The 19,965-nt window shown below is 39.4% G+C and overlaps 1 protein-coding gene across 1 annotated transcript in view; it reads right to left on the bottom strand.

Moving 5' to 3' along the window:
• Positions 1–211: 211 nt before the first annotated feature.
• Positions 212–19,965, bottom strand: part of ASAH1 (N-acylsphingosine amidohydrolase 1) — a 32,836-nt gene continuing 13,082 nt past the window's right edge. Inside the window, exons 3-14 of the mRNA XM_059049437.2 lie at positions 16,304–16,394; positions 15,816–15,902; positions 12,084–12,162; positions 9,315–9,389; positions 8,451–8,496; positions 7,732–7,876; positions 7,139–7,193; positions 6,928–7,009; positions 2,696–2,827; positions 2,466–2,589; positions 1,982–2,038; positions 212–768 (exon numbers count right to left, since the gene is read on the bottom strand). Coding sequence (XP_058905420.1) covers positions 679–768; positions 1,982–2,038; positions 2,466–2,589; positions 2,696–2,827; positions 6,928–7,009; positions 7,139–7,193; positions 7,732–7,876; positions 8,451–8,496; positions 9,315–9,389; positions 12,084–12,162; positions 15,816–15,902; positions 16,304–16,394 — 1,063 coding nt within the window. The 3' untranslated portion in view covers positions 212–678. The remainder of the gene's footprint in view (positions 769–1,981; positions 2,039–2,465; positions 2,590–2,695; positions 2,828–6,927; positions 7,010–7,138; positions 7,194–7,731; positions 7,877–8,450; positions 8,497–9,314; positions 9,390–12,083; positions 12,163–15,815; positions 15,903–16,303; positions 16,395–19,965) is intronic.

The raw sequence follows: 19,965 nt of genomic DNA, 5'->3' as shown, positions 1-19,965 counted from the left end.
TGGTAGGTTAATTATGAAAAAGGAAACACTTCAATTCTGAGTATAAAAGACTGCCTTGCATACCGGTTACTTCGAGAACCCCAGAAAGTACTTCTATTCAGAGTCAAAAGCCCATGTGCTTCCCATGAAGAGGAACATGCGGCCGAATGCCTGTCTCATCCCCCTCCAATCAAAATCAGTGACATACAGTGCTGTCACAGACAGCAAAAACAACAGTATATTAATTTTAATAGTAAGAGCCAGGAAGAAAAGACAAAAACATACAAATATGTAGACAAAAGTGAAAAGCTGAATAATGTGGACTACTTAACTGTTACACAGATGTACAGGATTCTGTGCTCACGGAGAGTCTTGCTTTATTCCATGGGGGTGGGTCCCACAAAAGTTTTAATTGCCCAGCCCCATCCCCAAATGAATCAGACTGAAAGGAACCACAGTAAATTCTGGATGATTGTGGTGCTTCACTAAAAGGAGTTATCTGTATGTAAGAAAAAGCAACCATTATGGCAAAAATAGCCTGTGAACTGTAAACATACCAAGCAGGACAAGCTCACACGTCAAAGAGAAGCCGCCCTCAGTCTCAGTCTTTGGAAGGAGATGAGACGGCTGTACTTCTCAGCCCCGTGTGAGCTCCCATCTTGATGTCGTACAGGGCGCACCCATAGGCCAGGTGTGCGCTCACCAACCTATACAGGGGTCTGGGCAGTCCCGCAGGTATGTTTCAAATTGACCTCTGGTAACGTCTATCAAGGCTGTGTATACCGTCAGCTGAAAGAAAAGTTATTTTTACTTTGAGGATGTTTTCAATTCTAAGATGACCTGCCTCATGTTAGCATTTTTTGTGGAATTGCTTATGAAGTGTCTTAACATTAAATAATGAGTATATAATATGTATATGAAAAGATACAAAATAAGTATCATAAAATATAAAGATCCAAAAAATTAATAAGTCAATAACAACTTAAACAACTGACCTCAGTAGAACCCCTATTCCAGGTCATGATACGGGCAGGCGTGGGAAAGAAGCTTCAGTTCTTTACAAGGTCTTAATTCTGAGCAGTACACTGCTTCACCGCCAGCGCTTTAAGACTCCCTTAACCCTCCTCAAAGCATAACTTACAAAGACTAATGGTGTAGTACGGAGCATAAACAGTTTAGCTTTGGCTGCCCTTATCCTGAAAGCATTGCTCACGCAGGGAGGGAAACTATGCAGGCACGCAGAAGGCACACACCCAGCTCACACAGAACGTGTAGGCAACCCAGCTGTGAGCTCACGCGAAGATGGCGGGCGCGGGCGAAATGAGAAGCATGGCGGGGTGTCAGTGCGCCTAAGGAAGGCTTCCCTCAGGGCCGGGTTCTCAGTCACATGCTAATGAACAAGACAGTTTGTTCTGGCAGAGGTGATGGAGGCACACTGATTTCAGGGAGGGTTTAGGAAAAGGACCAAGGAAAAGAAGAGAAGGAACAAATGGGGAAAATCAGAGCAATCAGAAATACACAGGAAGGGACTACTGGCTATTGGCAAATTGGATGATTAGGACACTTTTGCATATTTTAGCTATAGAGTAGGGACAAGATAAAAGGATGTAATGACGTTTACGAGAAACCCTAATCCACTAAGAAAGCAAGCTGTCTGAAAACATCAGACTCTGTCAAGTATCAGGTGCAGCATACAACATTCGATTCCCCACAGACAGAGGAGTCAAGACTGACATGCTAGAGACTCAGTCCAAATGCCATGCAAGTAAAGCTGGAAATAACACTCTGACCAAACTGCATTAGCCAGCTGCAGTGACCAACTTCTTTGTCACATTCCAAGAGTTACGGTTTTGGTCACACAAAAAACATTTTAAAAAGCGGCCTTAAGCTGAACATGACTTGGGATCCTAGCTCTGATTAATCCAAGACAACAGGGAAAGATCAAACATGGGGTCAAATTCTTTTCCTAAAAGCAAATTAATTAATTATTTTTTAAAAATACCTTGTTGAGGACAGGTTTCGTTGACAGGACATCGTACATGGTCGCAAACGAGATATTCTAAAACACAAAAATAGTTCTTTTCAGTACCTTAAATACAGATGGTGGCAGCCTTATCCACACAAGTGGGTCATTAGACCAAGACATTCTTCAGTCAACCTCTCCCCTCCCCCATAAAAGAATCTCCCCTGGGGTCACTGTTACAGGTGATGGTTCTAATATATCACATTTTCTTTCTTTCCCTTGCTCCCCTCTTGAATTCTTGCCGTTCAACTCCACAGAGTGGTGTCCAGCATTAACTAAGAAACGAAAAAGTACGGCGAAATCTTGCTCTTTACATAAAAAACAAAACAGAAACTCAGTTGGGACTGTCCAGAGACAATGAGTAACAGGTTTATAAATTCTTCAAAGGCCAATGAGAAATGCCAGAGTGGAGACAACCTTTAGTCGTGACCAATTCTTTCTGTATGAGACACTGTGACTGTACCTCTTGGGTTGTCCGGTTCAGACACATCTTTGCAGGTGTTCTGCGATTATCAAGGAAGAAGGGATTTTTCCAATGGTCATAATTTGTTTGTACCACATACCATATACCCTGCTTGGGGTCGAGCCTAGATACAAAAAGAGAGATTCCTCCTAGGTTTCATGCCTTAAACCTGTACGTACGTCAGTCTGTGCTTTACTGTCTGCTTATTTTGCTTTCACAAATGTACTTACTCATATCTATCCAAAGACTGTTCTCTGTCTCGTGTAATCACACAACCCTCCCCAGACTTGTTGCCTCCCAGGATAAAGTATGCTGGGGCCAGTATCTTGGTTTTGGTCAATATGGTCTTGGCTTCTTCATAACTACATAGAAACATTTGAAACAAAGGAAACATTTTTAGTTGACTTGGAATGGGAATTTTTTAGCTGTGGAAACTAAGGGGAAACAAATATCTGAGGAACACGTTTTTTTAAAAAGGATAGTGAACAATGGCTCAGGAAGAAACGATCCCTGACTCCTTTCCGGTGAAACACTGAGATCTGACATGTTCCCTCTCACCTGAAGGACAAAAAAAAAATGGTCTCAAGAGATCACCTTTCACCCTAGGAAAAATAATATAAATAAATAAATAAATAAATAAATAAATAAATAAATAAATAAATAAATAATATAAATAAATAAATAGATAGATAGATAGATAGATAGATAGATAGATGGTCACAAAGCACCGAGCTGATCTCCCTGTGCTATGCAGCTGCTTCCCACTAGCTGTCTATGTTACATTTGGTAGTGTATATATGTCCCTGCCACTCTCTCACTTCGTCCCAGCTTCCCCTTCCCCCTCCCCATATCCTCAAGTCCATTCTCTACGTATGCGTCTTTATTGCTGTCCTGCCCCTAGGTTTTTCAGCACCATTTTAAAAAAAATTTAGATTCCATATATATGTGTTAGCATACAGTATTTATTCTTCTCTTTCTGACTTACTTCACTCTGTATGACAGACTCTAGATCCAACCACCCCACCCCACTACAAATAACTCAACTTCGTTTCTTTTTATGGCTGGGTAATATTCCATTGTCTATATGTGCCACATCTTCTTTATCCATTCATCTGTTGATGGACACTTAAGTTGCTTCCAAGTCCTGGCTATTGTAAATAGTGCTGCAATGAACACTGTGGTACATGACTCTTTTTTTTTTTTTTTTTTTTTTTTTTTTTTTTTTTTTTTGCGGTATGCGGGCCTCTCACTGTTGTGGCCTCTCCCGTTGCGGAGCACAGGCTCCGGACGCACAGGCTCAGCGGCCACGGCTCACGGGCTTAGTTGCTCCGCGGCATGTGGGATCCTCCCGGACCAGGGCACGAACCCGTGTCTCCTGCACTGGCAGGCGGATTCTCAACCACTGCGCCACCAGGGAAGCCCGTACATGACTCTTTGAATTATAGTTTTCTCATGGTATACTGGGTCATATGGTAGTTCTATTTTTAGTTTTTTAAGGAACTTCCATACTGTTCCCCATAGTGGCTGCACCAATTTACATTCCCACAAACAGTGGAGGGTTCCCACTTTTCTCCACACCCTCTCCAGTATTTTATTGTTTGTAGATTTTTTGATGATGGCCATTCTCACCGGTGTGAGGTGATACCTCACTGTAGTTTTGATTTGCATTTCTCTAATGATTAATGATGTTAAGCATCCTTTCATGTGTTTGTTGGCAATCTGTGTATCTTCTTTGGAGAAATGTCTATTTAGGTTTTCTGCCCATTTTTGGATTGGGTTGTTTGTTTTTTTGATATTGAGCTGCATGAGCTGCTTGTATATTTTAGAGATTAATCCTTTCTCATTTGCTTCATTTGCAAATATTTTCTACCATTCTGAGGGTTGTCTTTTCGTCTTGTTTATGGTTTCCTTTGCCGTGCAAAAGCTTTGAAGTTTCATTAGGTCCCATTTGTTTTTATTTCCATTTCTCTAGGAGGTGGGTCAAAAAGGATCTTGCTGTGATTTATGTCACAGAGTGTTCTGCCTATGTTTTCCTCTAACAGTTTTATAGTGTCTGGCCTTACATTTAGGTCTTTAACAACCATTTTGAGTTTTATTTTTGTGTATGGTGTTAGGAAGTGTTCTAATTTCATACTTTTACATGTAGCTGTCCAGTTTTCCCAGCACCACTTATTGAAGAGGCTGTCTTTTCTCCACTTTATATTCTTGCCTCCTTTATCAAAGATAAGATGACCAGGGCTTCCCTGGTGGCGCAGTGGTTGAGAATCCGCCTGCCAATGTAGGGGACACGGGTTTGATCCCTGATCCGGGAAGATCCCACATGCCGTGGAGCAACTAAGCCCATATGTCACAACTACAACTACTGAGGCCTGCGCTCTAGAGCCCACAAGCCACAACTACTGAGCCCACGAGCCACAACTACTGAGCCAATGTGCCACAACTACTGAAGCCAGTGCCTGGAGCCTGTGCTCCGCAACAAGAGAAGCCACTGCAATAAGAAGCCCACTCACTGCCACTAGAGAAAGCCCACACACAGCAACGAAGACCCAATGCAGCCAAAAATAAATAAATAAAATAAATTTATATATATATAAAAAGAAATCTCTATAAAAATGAATAAAATACATGGGAATAAATTTAACCAAGGAGGTGAAAGACCTGTACACTGAGAACTATAAGACACTGTTGAAAGAAGCAGAAGAAGACACAAATAAACGGAAAGATATTTCACTGTCATGGACTGGAAGAATTAATGTTAAAATGTCCAAACTACCCCAAAACAATCTACAGATTCACTGCAACCCCTATCAAAATTCCAAAGCCATTTTTCACAGAAATAGAACAATCCTAAAATTTGTGTGGAATCACAAAGGTCCCTGAATAGCCAAAGCAATCTTGAAAAAGAAGAAGAATTATATTCCACACTGTATTACAAAGCTATAGTAATCAAAACAATGGTACTGGCATAAAAACAGACACATAGATCAATGGAACAGAATAGAGAGCCCATAATTAAGTTATGAAAAAAGAACCAAGAATATACATTGGAGAAGGACAGCCTCTTCAATAAATGGTGTTTGGGAAACTGGACAGCTACGTGCAAAAGAATGAAACCAAACTACTATCTTACACCATACACAAAAATCAAAATGGATTAAAGACTTAAATTAAGACCTGAAATCATAAAACTCCTAAAGGAGAACACAGGCAATAAGCTCCTCGACACTGGTCTTGGCAGTGAGTCTTTGGATTAGACACCAAAATAAAGGCAACAAAGACAAAAATAAGTGGGAATACCTCAAACTAAAAAGCTTCTAAACAAATAAAACCATCAACAGAATGAAAAGGCAACCCAGTGAATGGGAGAAAATATTTGCAAATCATTTATCTGATAAGGGGTTAATATCCATAATATATCTGGAACTCATACCACTCAATAGCAAAAAAAAGACAACCTGATTAAAAAATGGACAGAGAATCCGAATAGACATTTTTCCAAAGATGGCCAACAGGTGCATGAGAAGCTGGGAAATGCAAATCAAAGCCACGATAAGGTATCATCATCTCACATGTCAGACTGGCTGTTACCAAAGAGACAAGTGGTAACAAGTGTTGACCAGGGTGTGGAGAAAAGGGAACCCTTGTGCACTGTTTGTGGGAATGTAAATTGGTGCAGCCACTATGAAACCACCAGTATGGAGGTTCCTCAGAAAGCTAATACCACCATTACCACCACCACCACCAATCCCACTTCCAAGTATTTATCTGAAGGACATGAAAACACGAGCTCAGAAAGATGTCTGCAGCCCCACATTTACCGCAGCACTATTTACACTAAGCCAAGTTATGGAAACAACCTAAGTGTCCAACTAAGGACAAATGGATAAAGAAGATGTGGTACATATGCAACAGAGTGTTACTTCGCCAAAAAAGAAAAGAATGAAATCTTGCCATTTGTGACAACATGGATGGACCTTGAGAGCATTTTGCTAAATGAAATAAATCAGACAGAGAAAGACAAACACCACGTGATCACACAAGTGGAATCAAAAAAAAAAACAAAGGAGTTCATAGATACAGAGAACAAACTGGTGGTTGACTGGGGGTGGGTGGTGACAGGTGGGCAAAACGGGTGAAGGGTCAAAAGGTACAAACTTCCAGTTACAAAATAAATATAAGTCCTGGGGATGTAATGTATATCATAGTGTCTACAGTTAATGATACTGTACTGCATATTTGAAAGTTGCAAAGAAAGGAAATCTTAAAAGTTCTCATCAGAAGGAAAAAGAAATGTGTAACTATGTGTGGTGGTGGATGTTAACTAGACTTACTGTGGTGATCATTATGCCATATATACAAGTATCTAAACATCTTGTAGTACACCTTAAACTAATATGTCAATTGTATCTCAAGAAAAAATAATAAATATTAAATCTGATAATAAAGCAACCAAACAGATTACCTTGTGCTATTTTCCAGAACTGATCTAATGATAAACCCTATCCACTTGGCATCTTTCTTTCCCAAAATCCATTCTATGACACCTGGAAGAGATCAAACACACAGTGTCACAGGTCCTAGAAGAGATTAAACTATTAACCAGAAGGCACAGTCTAGCCCTCCTCTTAAAACAGCTATGAAATTCCCATTTTATTTAAGAACTCTCTACTCACCCATAAAACCGCCATTTGCACTGAAACGTTCATTGAGCGTAAGACTAAATAGTCCCTGAAGAGAAAACAAAGCAATGTCAGAAACCTCAACCATCCTGTTTAAGGTCCTCTCACTGTGCTATTTTACACTGTTATATCAGGTCCTGGATTGGGGAATTGAGCCGGGGCTGGGGGAGAAAAATCAAAACCATGATACTATCACCTTCTATTAACGGAGCTTTTTTAGAAGTTCAAAGCATTTTTCACATATACTGTGTGAGATAAGTAGGTGGGATGTTGTTGGCCACAATTTTCTGACCAGGAAACTTAAGTGCAGAGACTTAACGACTAACTTGCTTGAGGGGCAGACCCACGCCAGATTCCAGATTTACACTCCCAGCCCTTGAGAACCCACCACATGCTTTATCTCCACAAAAGGCTCCGAAACCTCCACTTCCTACTCTTCGCTACCATGTGAGCTCAAACCTAAGAAGGAAGGTAACAAGTACAATGCGATGAACTGGGGCTTCGTATTCTTTTTAGGTCCTCATTTCCTTAGACTCCACCTTTCACAGAGAGCTACCTGTAAAGTCATGTAACAACAGATTCCTTACTGGTTTGAATCCTGTTAACATGCCCACATAGCCAGCAAAGCCTGCCGCCTTGAAGACAGTTTTACTGTTTCTTTGGAAGTCCAAATTCACCGTTAAAGGTTTTAGTTCCTCCGTTATGACCCAGGTATTATTATTTACATTCCACCTACAAAAGACAAATTTCAGTGACATTTAATAACAATGATAGTCATGATGACTATGGCAATGATGGTTAGGCATTCATTATACCATGTGCTTTATCTACCTAATCCCTAATGATCAATCCGCATAAGGATTTTTCAATATGGGTAGTTTTAGCCTCCATTTTCCACATGATCAAACTGAGGCTCAGAGAAGTTAAGTAACTCCCCCAACATGACACAGCCTATATTAGCAAACCCCAGGTTACTATTTAGGTCTCTAGTTACAAAGCCCTGTTATATTTTTTTTCAGAAAGGTCAAGAAGACACACGAAATAGAATGCTACTCTTCCTTCTAAGCAATAAACTAGACGTGCATCTAGGGCCTTCAAGCACGCTCCAGATTTCTGTCCACTGGGTGCACCTCAGCTACAAACTCTCAAATAACTGAGTAAGAGTGTGCCCGCCTGGTCTCAAAACTACGGAATCTACGATCTCTACTTCTGGTCATATTCTGGGAATGACTTGGGACTTACTTTTCATCAGTGTAATACAACCTACTCTTCTTAGGGACTGAGACACACCACATTTTTTACTTACCCAAGAAATACTCCAAAATCCATGTTTCGCGCGTGTAATAGGTGACCTAATTCAAAGTAAGCAGAAGAGACATGTAACAGCAATTATGACAGTGGGATTGATTCTAAACCAAAGCTGGACACTTAATTTTGGTTAAGTGATATTCCCAACTGTTCGATCCAACAATAAGAATTAAGCAGCATCTAATATCATAGGCTGTAACAAGATCAAACTGCTGTCCCTGTCACATTGGCCAGATCCCCCCCCAATACCTGAGAGCACAGGGTTCCAGAGAACTGAGACTGGAATATGGGACAAGGGTAGGTGGTCATTTTGTGGTTCACTATGACACAGTCCCACTCAGACACAGCTATCTCAGCCTCATCTAATGCAACCTCAGGGATTGTCACCTGCAGCTATACCCAGAGAACAGGTCAAAAATAAGAGTGAATCAGGGTAAATCATCCTGTGCCCTGTACACTGGGGACTTGTCAGGAAAAACACGCAAAAGTGAGCACGGGGTCGCTTGGGTGGAAAATGATGGGAGAACGTCTGTCCTGCCCGTGAGAACTTACATCAAATCATAAATAGGGGTATAAGTAGACTATGAACAATAGTAAGAATGTCTATAATCCTGTAACACTTCTTCCAAGACTTTTGCATACCTGAATTAAACTTTAATAGGCACTACAGTGGTCTTAAAATAAGAACAGCTTTCAATTCACTTTCAAAAACTTACCAAGATCTACAAAACCATACGCCACATGCATATGGTATTTACATAGCAAGCCTGTATTTTACAAGTTCTAATTTCATTTATTTAAAGGTTTTTCTTCTACTTTGTACCTTGTACCACCCACCTTCCCTCAGCACACATGTATTTACCTTCTTTGTCTTCTGTTATTATTGAAGTACAGATGGTAAAAAATTCATAGAAAATATTGAATGAAATAATCTCTCCTATGAGAAAAGATAGGAAACTTTTGGTCAATATATAGAACCATGACATTGTTAGAAAATTCTTTTTTAAGAAAAGGTTGAAATATCATCGCCGTGTGAGTTTCTGCCTGGGCATACGTTAAGTGTCTGCAGACAGTCTGAGTGAGTCTGAATGGCTGGTCGGGTGGAGGTGTCTCAGTAGCCTGTACTCTCTGCAGGCTCAAGACAAAACTTTGAGTCCCCAGAGAAGCAGCTATTGGACAAGCTGAACATCTGGGCATGTTGGAATTATACGGCAACATAATGTCCACATTTTTCATCAATATGCTTCATTTTAGTTTTCTTTGGAGGGCTCAAATATGATAATTTAATACATCTGGGTCTTGGTTGGATGCTGAAAATGTATTTTGTCCAGGTTTTTAGAGTGTGTCTAATATTTCTAAGGTGAGAAAAGAGACAATAAAATAAGTGTTGAGCTTATCAAGAAACTCCATTGTAAAACATTTTAATTTTTGAACATTTTTCCTAACTGTACAATAATACCACTCAGCATTTAATTTGAAGGTATACAACACACTTTTTCTCTGTTCCATTTCATGTTAACAATGTTAAGCTTAATATGTTCTTTTCCCACTCTAATGTTTATTTTATTTCCATTTGATTTCTATTTTGGTGAAATTCCACTCTTATTTTATTATGACTCATCTGTTAATCTTCTCAATCCATTTTTCTCGAGATATTTATACGTGGTATTCATTTCCTAGAGTCCTTTACATAATAAAGGAATTCAAGACATTTCTCATATAGACTGAAAAAATATATTTCTAGATGTTAATTATCTTTTTAAAGAAGCAAAAACAAAAAAAATATAGCCACTTTTGTTGATAAATACTATTGATTTTTAGAAATTCTCAGTCATCTCTTGTAAAACCAAGGTATATAGAGTTTACTTAAAATAACAACTCTTGATTTGATGGCTTAAAAATAAAACTTTTGGGGCAACAGAAAAAGTCTTTTTCATTAAATTACGGGCTATAAATTGGAAATGGAAATTTTAAAAACAGCTTCCAAAAACATCAATACTTAAGGATAGGATGAATACGATAAATGATATAACAAAGGATCTGATGAATGAATGATATGCAAGACCTCTTCCCTGAAAATAAAAAATACTACTGCCCAGAGAAATCAATAACCTAAATAAATGCTGAAATCTCATATACCAAGTTTGTGGCTTGCAAAAGTCAGTATTATAATCCCACTGAAAATATCAGTAGGTTCTTTTGTCAAGCTGATTCTAAAATTTATGTGGAAATGCAAAGGGTCTAGAACACCTAAGAGAATTTTAAAGAAAAAAACAAAGTTAGAAAACTTACACCACCTAATATTAAGACTTACTATAAAGCTTTAGTAATTGCAGTAGCATGGTATTGGTGTAAGAAAAGACAAACAGACAAATGAAACTAGGTGGAATGTCCCCAAATAGAATCAGATACATGCAATCATGTGATTTATATCAAAGGCACCACTGCAATTTACTGAGGGAATGATAGTCTTTTTAATAAACTGGGTTGTCAATTGGAAAAAACTTGAACCTCGATCCCTAGCTCATATCATATGCAAAAGTTAATTCAAGATACACAATAGGCCTATATGTAAAAAGTAAACAAAAAACATACAGAAGAAAACACAGAAGAATATGTTTGGGGGTAGGCAAAGATCACTTAAATGGGCATGAAAAGCACTACCCATCAAAAAACTGAAAAAATTGGACTGCATTAAAATTAAGAATTTCTGTTCATCAAAAGACACCAATAAGAAAATAAATGCAACCTACAGTGTGGGAGAAGATGTTCAGCATACATATATCTGACAAAGGACCTGTATCAGTATACATATAAAGAATTCCTTCAAACCAATAAAAATGGGCATTAGATTTAACAAGCACAATGAAGGAAGGAGGGAGGGAGGGAGGAAGGGAAGAAGAAAGGAAGGAAGAAAGGAAAAGGTCAAAAAATGGTTCAATCTCATTAGTCACCAGGGAAATGCAAATGAAACAACAATGGGCGAATATAACGCACTGGACAAAATGGCCCCAATAAAAGACTGAGACTATCACGTGGACAATTAGCAAGTGGAGAAAACGAAAACTCTTGTACTAGGTTGACTGTCAACGGGTACGATCACTTTGGAAAGCGGGCTGGCAGAGTGTACAAGGCTAAACGTTTAGCTACCCTATGACCCAGGACATATCGCAGAGAAATGAGGGCGCGTGCCCATCAAAGGACATGTACAAGAGTGTTCATAACTGCTTTATTCTTAATATCCCAAATCTGGAAACAACAAATATCCTATTCATACAATAGCCTACTACCTATAATGATAAGTGCAAGAAACCAGACAACAGTTCATACTGTTCGGCTCTATTTGTAAGACGTTCAAGAAGCAAAAAATAATCTACAGTGAAGTCAGAATAGTGGTTAACAGGGGACTCCGAACTGTGCGAAAGTGCAGGATGGAGCTTGCTGGATTTCTGGAATTTATTTCTGTATCTTGTTCTAAGCTGTGATTACATGCACGTATGCGTTTAAAAAACTCGACTGCACTGTATGTATACTTAAGATCTGTGCACTTTATTGTATGTATACCATACCTCAATAAAAAAATTTTTAAGTACTTTATTCAATTTTTTACAAGCTGCGAAGTGAACTTTACCTAAAGGTATTTCAGTAACTGCTGCAATCCCCTCCATTTCCTCCTCGAAAGGCCCAGGAAAGTTGCCAAGTAGGCCAGGCTGAAAAATAAATACACTAACAGTCATTCACCCTAAGCTGTGGCTCTGAGATTTGGTTCTTTTACATATAATTTGTACTAGCTATTGCTGCCATAATAGGTGATCAAAGCTTACTTCTGAAAGCACTTTCACATCATGTATTTCTAAAAGATTCTATGTAATACTCAATATTGGGCCCCTATAACTCTTGCTTGTGTACCCCGTAAACTCATCTCAGGTGCTAGGCAGAGACCTATGACTCTCAGATTGTTTTTTCCTGCCTCATAGTTCACCCTGTTCTCTAGAGAGATGAACTGGAATAATTCCACTTGGATGTCCCAACATGGCTCACAACCCGGGAACATCACAGCAAGCACTCCCCATCTCTGCTCAGACTTGCCCTCCAGCCATCAGCATCACACCCTCATTACTGCTGTCCGTCCTTGACCGTGGTTTTGCTGTCTGAGGTTTCAGTGACCCATGGTCAACCACAGCCCCAAAATAGTAAATGGAAAATCCCAGAAGTAAACAATTCCGGAGTGCTAAATTGCATGCCATTCTGAGCAGCACGATGAAATCTCCCGCCATCCTACCCTGTCCCACCTGGGGTTGGGGTCCCCAACCACTGACACTGTTCCTGACATTCAGCCATCAGCCTTGTCATGGCTTGATGATCCAGGATCGCCAGAAGCAGATGGTCCTCCCGCTGAAGTAATGTCAGGTTCACTAGTAGCCTAACGGTACGTCACAATGCCCACTTCATCTCATCGTGTGAACATTTAATCATCTCACATCGTCACAAGAGGAGGGGTGAGTACAGGACAGTGTGATAGCTTGAGAGAGAGAGCACATTCACTTGACTTTTATTACACTGTACTGTTATAATTGTTCTATTTTATTAATTGTTGTTAATCTCCTACTGTGCCTAATTTAAAAATGAAACTTAAAGGTATGTATTTATAGGAAAAAAACAGTACACATAGGGGTCAGTAGTACTATCTGTGGTTTCAGGCATCCACTGGGGGTCTTGGAATGTATCTCCCAAGGCTGAGGGGTACTAATGTACTATTCCCTTCCCACACTCATAGCAAAAATCTGTATTCTAGTGATTCACAAAACCTCTGTCATGGTTAACAGCCAATCTTAGGCTGAGATGCATTACCACATCCTGTTAGCAAACAATGGACACATGAGCAAATTCAATGGTGGACATACATACTTTTTTTGGCATGGTTTGATTTATATATATCATTAAGTGATTACCAAAATAAGTTCAGTGAACATCCATCATCTCAAATAAATATAAAACTTTTAAAAAAAGAAACAATTTTTTTTCTTGTGATGAGAACTCCTGGGATTTTCTCCTTTAACAACTTTCATATGTAACACACAGCAGCATTAATTACAATCTGCATGCTGTACATTACACCCCTAGTACTTATTTATCTTGTAGCTGAAGTTTGTACCTTTTGACCACCTTCATCCAATCCACCTTCCCAAATCTGATCTCTTTTTCTACGAGTTACTTTGTTTCTGAAGTATAATTGACCTACAACACTGTTAGTTCCCAGTACACAACACGGTGATTCAATATTCTATACATTTAAAAATGATCAAGTCTAGTTATATCTGTCACCATAAAAAGACATTAAATTATTATTAATTATATTCCCCACACTGTGCATTTTATACCCATGACTCTCTTATTTTGTAACTTTAAGTGTGTACCTCTTAATCTCCCTCACCTGTTCCTCTCCTCCACCCAAGCCCTCTTCCCTCTGCAACTACCTGTTTATTCTCTGTATTTATGACTCTGTTTCAGTTTTCTTAATGTTTGTTCATTTGTTTTGTTTTTTAAATTCCACATATAAGTGAAAACATACAGTATCTATCTTTCTCTGACTTATTTCACTTAGCATAATACCGTCTAGGTCTTTCCATGTTGTCACAAATGGCAGGATATCATTCTTTTTTATGGCTGAGTAGTATTCCATTGTATGTATATATACGCCACATCCTCTTTACCCATTCGTATATACTTTTATTCTCAACTGCAACTATTTACTAACAATTAGATCAAGAATTAAGCTTACAGCCTCTTGCTAAGATAATGTGTTTAAGATTTGCAAGTCTCATTTTTCACCAACTTGGTAATTATATGTAATGTAATCTAACTAGGCAAATCATTTTTCCGCCTAGGAATTCAAAGCACTGCACATGTGGAATACTCCTGCCAATTTAACAAACGAAAATGACTTACTGAACATTTGTTTACCATTTCTTACATGCAAGCACTGGGCTTTACATACAGTAAGTCGTTTAATCCTTACAACCACCGTATGAAATATGTATTATTAGTAAATTCTCCCTGGTGAGAAATCCGAAGCTACGTATGTTAAGAAACTTGTCGAAGGACACCCAGCTAGTGTGTGACTGATCTAACCTTAAAATCCAATGTTTAAAGAACAAACAAAACCCCTAATGTCTGACTGCGAAGTCTGGGCACCTAAACCTTCTGCATGCTGCCCTCCCTGCTGACATGCAGGTTAGGGGGATTAGGGCACCTGGGGCATCTGGGGGCCTCTTCTGCTACTGCTTCTGCCAACATTTGTATTTTGGGGAAGTCTGGTGAGTATGAACATAAAGGATAGCCTTAATCAAAGGCTCTGAGAGCATAAACAGGAGGAATAACAGGTTTGGTGGTTGGCAGGTACAAGTGTCATAGGGATGGTATGCCCAGAACGTCCAGCCTCTAGGACAGTGATTCTCGACCAGGGATGGCTTTCCCCCAAGGGGAGACCTGGTGAAGTCTAGAGACATTTTTGGTTGTCACAACTGAAGGGGTGCTACTGGCATCCAGTGAGTCGAGGCCGAGGATGCTGTTCAACATCCTACAAGGCACAGACAGCGCCCACAAAAGAATATTATCCAATCCCACAGTCATCACTACTGAGGGTAAAACATCTGCCCTAGGGCCTTGGTTTCCTCCCCAATCCTTTGCACCCTGCCAGCCGGTGAGGGCCCCAAAGCAAAGGCTGAAAGAGGATGATGAGGATCTCTCTGGGGGTTCTAGGGGCCAGGCCCTAGATTTTCTACTGGTTTCATCTAAATAGAAAAAGGGTCTGAGAAATGGAATCTTCCTGCATGACCAAGAAATAAAATGGTCTGGTGAATGCACAAAGACACAAAACACATAACCCAAGTGCGTTTCAATGGTCACAGCTACTGAGGGGCAGGGCTGGGCTGAGCATGTCATTTGGTCATATCTAGAACATCTCTCAGTGTCTTGACATACTCAGGCAAAGTGCTTAAGAAAAACCCAAATTTTCAATAGTGAACTTGCAAACCTAAGTACACATAACAGAAGGAAATGCTGTACTCCCAGATGAAATATGGATATTTGCCCAATGCTCTGTAAAACAGTTCATACTTTTATAAAACATTAAAGAGCAGCTAACTGCCAAAATTTGCCATGCTATTTTATGTCCTATTACTGTAATATTACCAAGCCCCAGAATTTTAAGTCCCTCTGAAGTTTTGACAGTAGTCTGGAATAAAAGCAAACTTGTCCAAATTATGCCTTTAAATAAATAACAGAGCCTTTGCTGAACTCTCATGTGTATATGTGTACCTGTGTGTGTTTAACATTTACTGTAGGAAATAATATTTCTTACCAACTTTTGATCCACTAACTGCACAATTTTTCCACTTGGCTCAAATGCATTTATCATATTTTTCAGGGAATTCACTATAATTTTTAGCTGAAAAATAAATTTGAAAATTGATGAGACATAAAGAAGTGTTGACATTTAAGATTAATACTGGTATAATGCAAACAGATATAGACCTTTTGACTTACCCATATTCAGCTAAATAAAGGAGTACTATTTAAAAATGTATATGTAAACACATCTTTAACATGACATTTGATTAACCATTTAGATGATGCATATGATATGAATAAAGAAACAAAGGCAAAGGCTAGTAAAAAGAGCAAGACGCTACAGAGAAATGACATCTTTACTATCATTTATTGTAAATGGCAGAGAACCATGGAAAGCAGATTCTTAAGATACTTGGTACATACTATCATGATGTGTTCTTTCAAATGCAATTATATCCAGTAAAGTCAGAAACAAAAGATTTAAGAATCATAGCATACCGCTGGTGCCTTGTCAACCATCAATTCATGCCATCTTTTGTACGGTGGTAAATCGAGATTTATAGTGTACCATGGAACCGGACCCCTATAGCTGTAATGAGAGGTGTTATCATCTTGAAATGTTAAAAGCAGTTTTTTGATGATGGTTAGATAGTTACATCTATATGGATATGTTAGAGACATATTCTTAATAACAATAGAGAAACTGGTACTCAAACCAAAACGCGCAAAAAAAGCTCATTTCCCACCCAGTGCTTCTGCCCTATGTTGTATATACAATCACAAGTCATTTTAGAAATCCTAGAATCATATGTTCTAGAAGGTTAATGAGTCGTGGTGATAGGCAAAATAATCAGCTTTGGCTCAAGAGCTATACGTAACCTGAATATCACTGCTAGAAAATATCTGCCCTTTCTTCCCTCCTGTATCTCTACGAAGATTTAGTCTAGGCTCTGGGCACTTCTCCAGTTGGTTTCCCAGTCTCAGAATTCCCTCTTAGACAGTCTAACACTACTGTCAAATCACTGACTCCAGCGCTGGCTTCAGTAAGGTCACGTTTTAAGCCCCCAGAGTGGCAACACAGTGTATGAGCTTCCCGTGACTGGCTTCCAGAAAGTTCACTATAGCCTCGGTCATGCTGCTCTGCCTACCTCTCTTCTCATTCGTCTGTAGTAAGTCCAAGCCCAGCACTGTTTGATCATACTCACTTCCCAAAGTCCTACTCCTCAGTTTACACACGGCAATTTCTACTATGAGGATGTAGCAACGTCCACTCCCGTACCAGTGCAGCTGGGCCGTATTTCCGATGGATGAGCTCTACAACTATTCTCTGTCGCCATAGAAACATTACCTTCTGGCACTTGTTACTGAACTGAAATAGCCTCTAAGGGTGTGCCAGTCAGTGACTGATCAGCTTAAAGTGGCCTAAAAATAGCCAGCATTTGCTCCCTTACTGCCCTGCTCCAGAGAAGCGGAAGGCAGGCTCTGGTGGGTGCTACAATGTTACCAGGCTCTTAAATACACAGACATAAATCCAGACTTATGTGTACAGCAGGGATGGGTTAAGGGGGTATGAGTTAGTTCCTAAAAGTCAAGCATTGCGGTCCTATTTATACTTCTAGGGTCATGAAGAATTATTTGATTCACACTGCTGAGCTTGGGGCCTGGGTATGTATACGGTTCTATGAAACTGTTAACCAGAAGCCACTCACGTTGTGATTTAGACAGAAGAGGAAAGCGCATGCAATTCTGGAAACATACATTTAAACCAAATCACAAGATTGAATTTTGGTTTTCTCAAAGCACTTTCAACCTCCCATTTCCTTAGTAGCTGATATCTATGTTAAATACTGTAACACTTAAATCCCAGAAAAAAGCTTTATATAAAAACAAATGAATTCGGCTTCTAACCATAATTTCACACGTGAAATTCTGTCCCACAATTCAGTAAGATAATGACTGTTCCTCCTGTTACGGCAGGGGCTACAACCCCCTCGCCTCTCCGCCAGCACACATTTGGATTTCCGTGTCTAGTAGCAATGATAAATCAGCAGCCCGCTGGAGGCAGGCGTGTTGGTAGCACTGCCATAAGATACGTGTTCTACCTGTGAACTCCAATCAGCTGCTTCTCCCCGTGTAACTTCCAACAAAACCCAAACCATGCCCCTATATCTGCGATAAACTCCTAATTCTTTTTCAGTATAGGATTCCAAAGAAGAAATGGAGAGGACAAACTCATTACAGCAGAGGATTATGATTAAGTGGGAATGGGAAGACCCCAGAAGCCTCTCTACAGTAAAATCTCCACTCATCAGAATTATTTGACAAAACTGTTATTAATCTGATCAAGAAAATTATTTTAATAGCTAAAGTTTACTATGATTTTGGCTAACTATAATCCCATGTTTCACTTCTCATTCAATACTTTTCTAAAATATTTCAGTATTTAACATCTGCACCTCAATTTCCTAGAGAAATAAAGAGTATTTACCTTATGAGAGCAGTGAAGATTACATGAAATATGCAAAAAGTACTTAGCAGCATCGGTATTTATTTATTTAGGCTGTGCCGTGCAGCACGCGGGATCTTATTAGTTCCCCAACCAGGAACTGAACCTGTGCCCCCTGCATCGGGAGCTCACAGTCTTAACCACTGGACTGCCAGGGAGGTTCCACAGCATTGGTATTATTATTTTTTTGAATTTTATTTTATTTATTTTTTTATACAGCAGGTTCTTCTTAGTCATCAATTTTATACACATCAGTGTCTACATGTCAATCCCAATCGCCCAATTCACCCCACCACCATCCCCACCCCTGGGCGGCTTTCCCTCCTTGGTGTCCATACGTTTGTTCTCTACATCTGTGTCTCAACTTCTACCCTGCAAACCAGTTCATCTGTACCATTTTTCTAGGTTCCACATACATGCGTTAATATACAATATTTGTTTTTCTCTTTCTGACTTACTTCCCTCTGTATGACAGTCTCTAGATCCATCCACATCTCAACAAATGACCCAATTTCGTTCCTTTTTATGGCTGAGTAATACTCCATTGTATATATGTACCACATCTTCTTTATCCATTCGTCTGTCGATGGGCATGTAGGTTACTTCCATGACCTGGCTATTGTAAATAGTGCTGCAATGAACATTGGGGTGCATGTGTCTTTTTGAATTATGGTTTTCTCAAGGTATGTGCCCAGTAGTGGGATTCCTAGGTCATATGGTAATTCACTTTTTAGTTTTTTAAGGAACCTCCATACTGTTCTCCATAGTGGCTGTATCAATTTACATTCCCACCAACAGTGCAAGAGGCTTCCCTTTTCTCCACACCCTCTCAAGCATTTGTTGTTTGTAGATTTTCTGATGATGCCCATTTTAACTGGTGTGAGGTGATACCTCATTGTACTTTTGATGTGCATTTCTCTAATAATTAGTGATGTTGAGCAGCTTTTCATGTGCTTCTTGGCCATCTGTATGTCTTCTTCGGAGAAATGTCTATTTAGTTCTTCTGCCCATTTTTGGACTGGGTTGTTTGTTTCTTTAATATTGAGCTGCATGAACTGTTTATACATTTTGGAGATTAATCCTTTGTCCATTGATTTGTTTGCAAATATTTTCTCCCATTCTGAGGGTTGTCTTTTTGTCTTGCTTATGGTTTCTTTTCTTGTGCAAAAGCTTTGAAGTTTCATTAGGTACCCTTTGTTTATTTTTGTTCTTATTTCCATTTCTCTAGTAGGTGGATCAAAACAGATCTTGCTGTGATTTATGTCAAAGAGTGTCCTTCCTATGTTTTCCCCTAAGAGTTTTATAGTGCCCGGTCTTACATTGAGGTCTATAATCCATTTTGAGTTTATTTTTCTGTATGGTGTTAGGGAGTTTTCTAATTTCATTCTTTTTCATGTAGCTGTCCAGTTTTCCCAGCACCACTTATTGAAGAGACTGTCTTTTCTCCATTGTATATCCCTGCCTCCTTTGTCACAGATTAGTTGACCACAGGTGCGTGGGTTCATCTCTGGGCTTTCTATCTTGTTCCACTGATCTATGTTTCTGTTTTTGTGCCAGTACCATATTGTCCTGATTACTGCAGCTTTGTAGTATAGTCTGAAGTCAGGGAGTCTGATTCCTCCAGCTCTGTTGTTTTCGCTCAAGACTGCTTTGG

The sequence above is a fragment of the Kogia breviceps genome, chromosome 20, assembly GCF_026419965.1.
Source record: "Kogia breviceps isolate mKogBre1 chromosome 20, mKogBre1 haplotype 1, whole genome shotgun sequence".
In the NCBI taxonomy this organism is placed as follows: domain Eukaryota; kingdom Metazoa; phylum Chordata; class Mammalia; order Artiodactyla; family Physeteridae; genus Kogia; species Kogia breviceps.
Note: the sequence above shows the minus strand (reverse complement) of the source record. Positions and strands in the feature narration are given on the sequence as shown.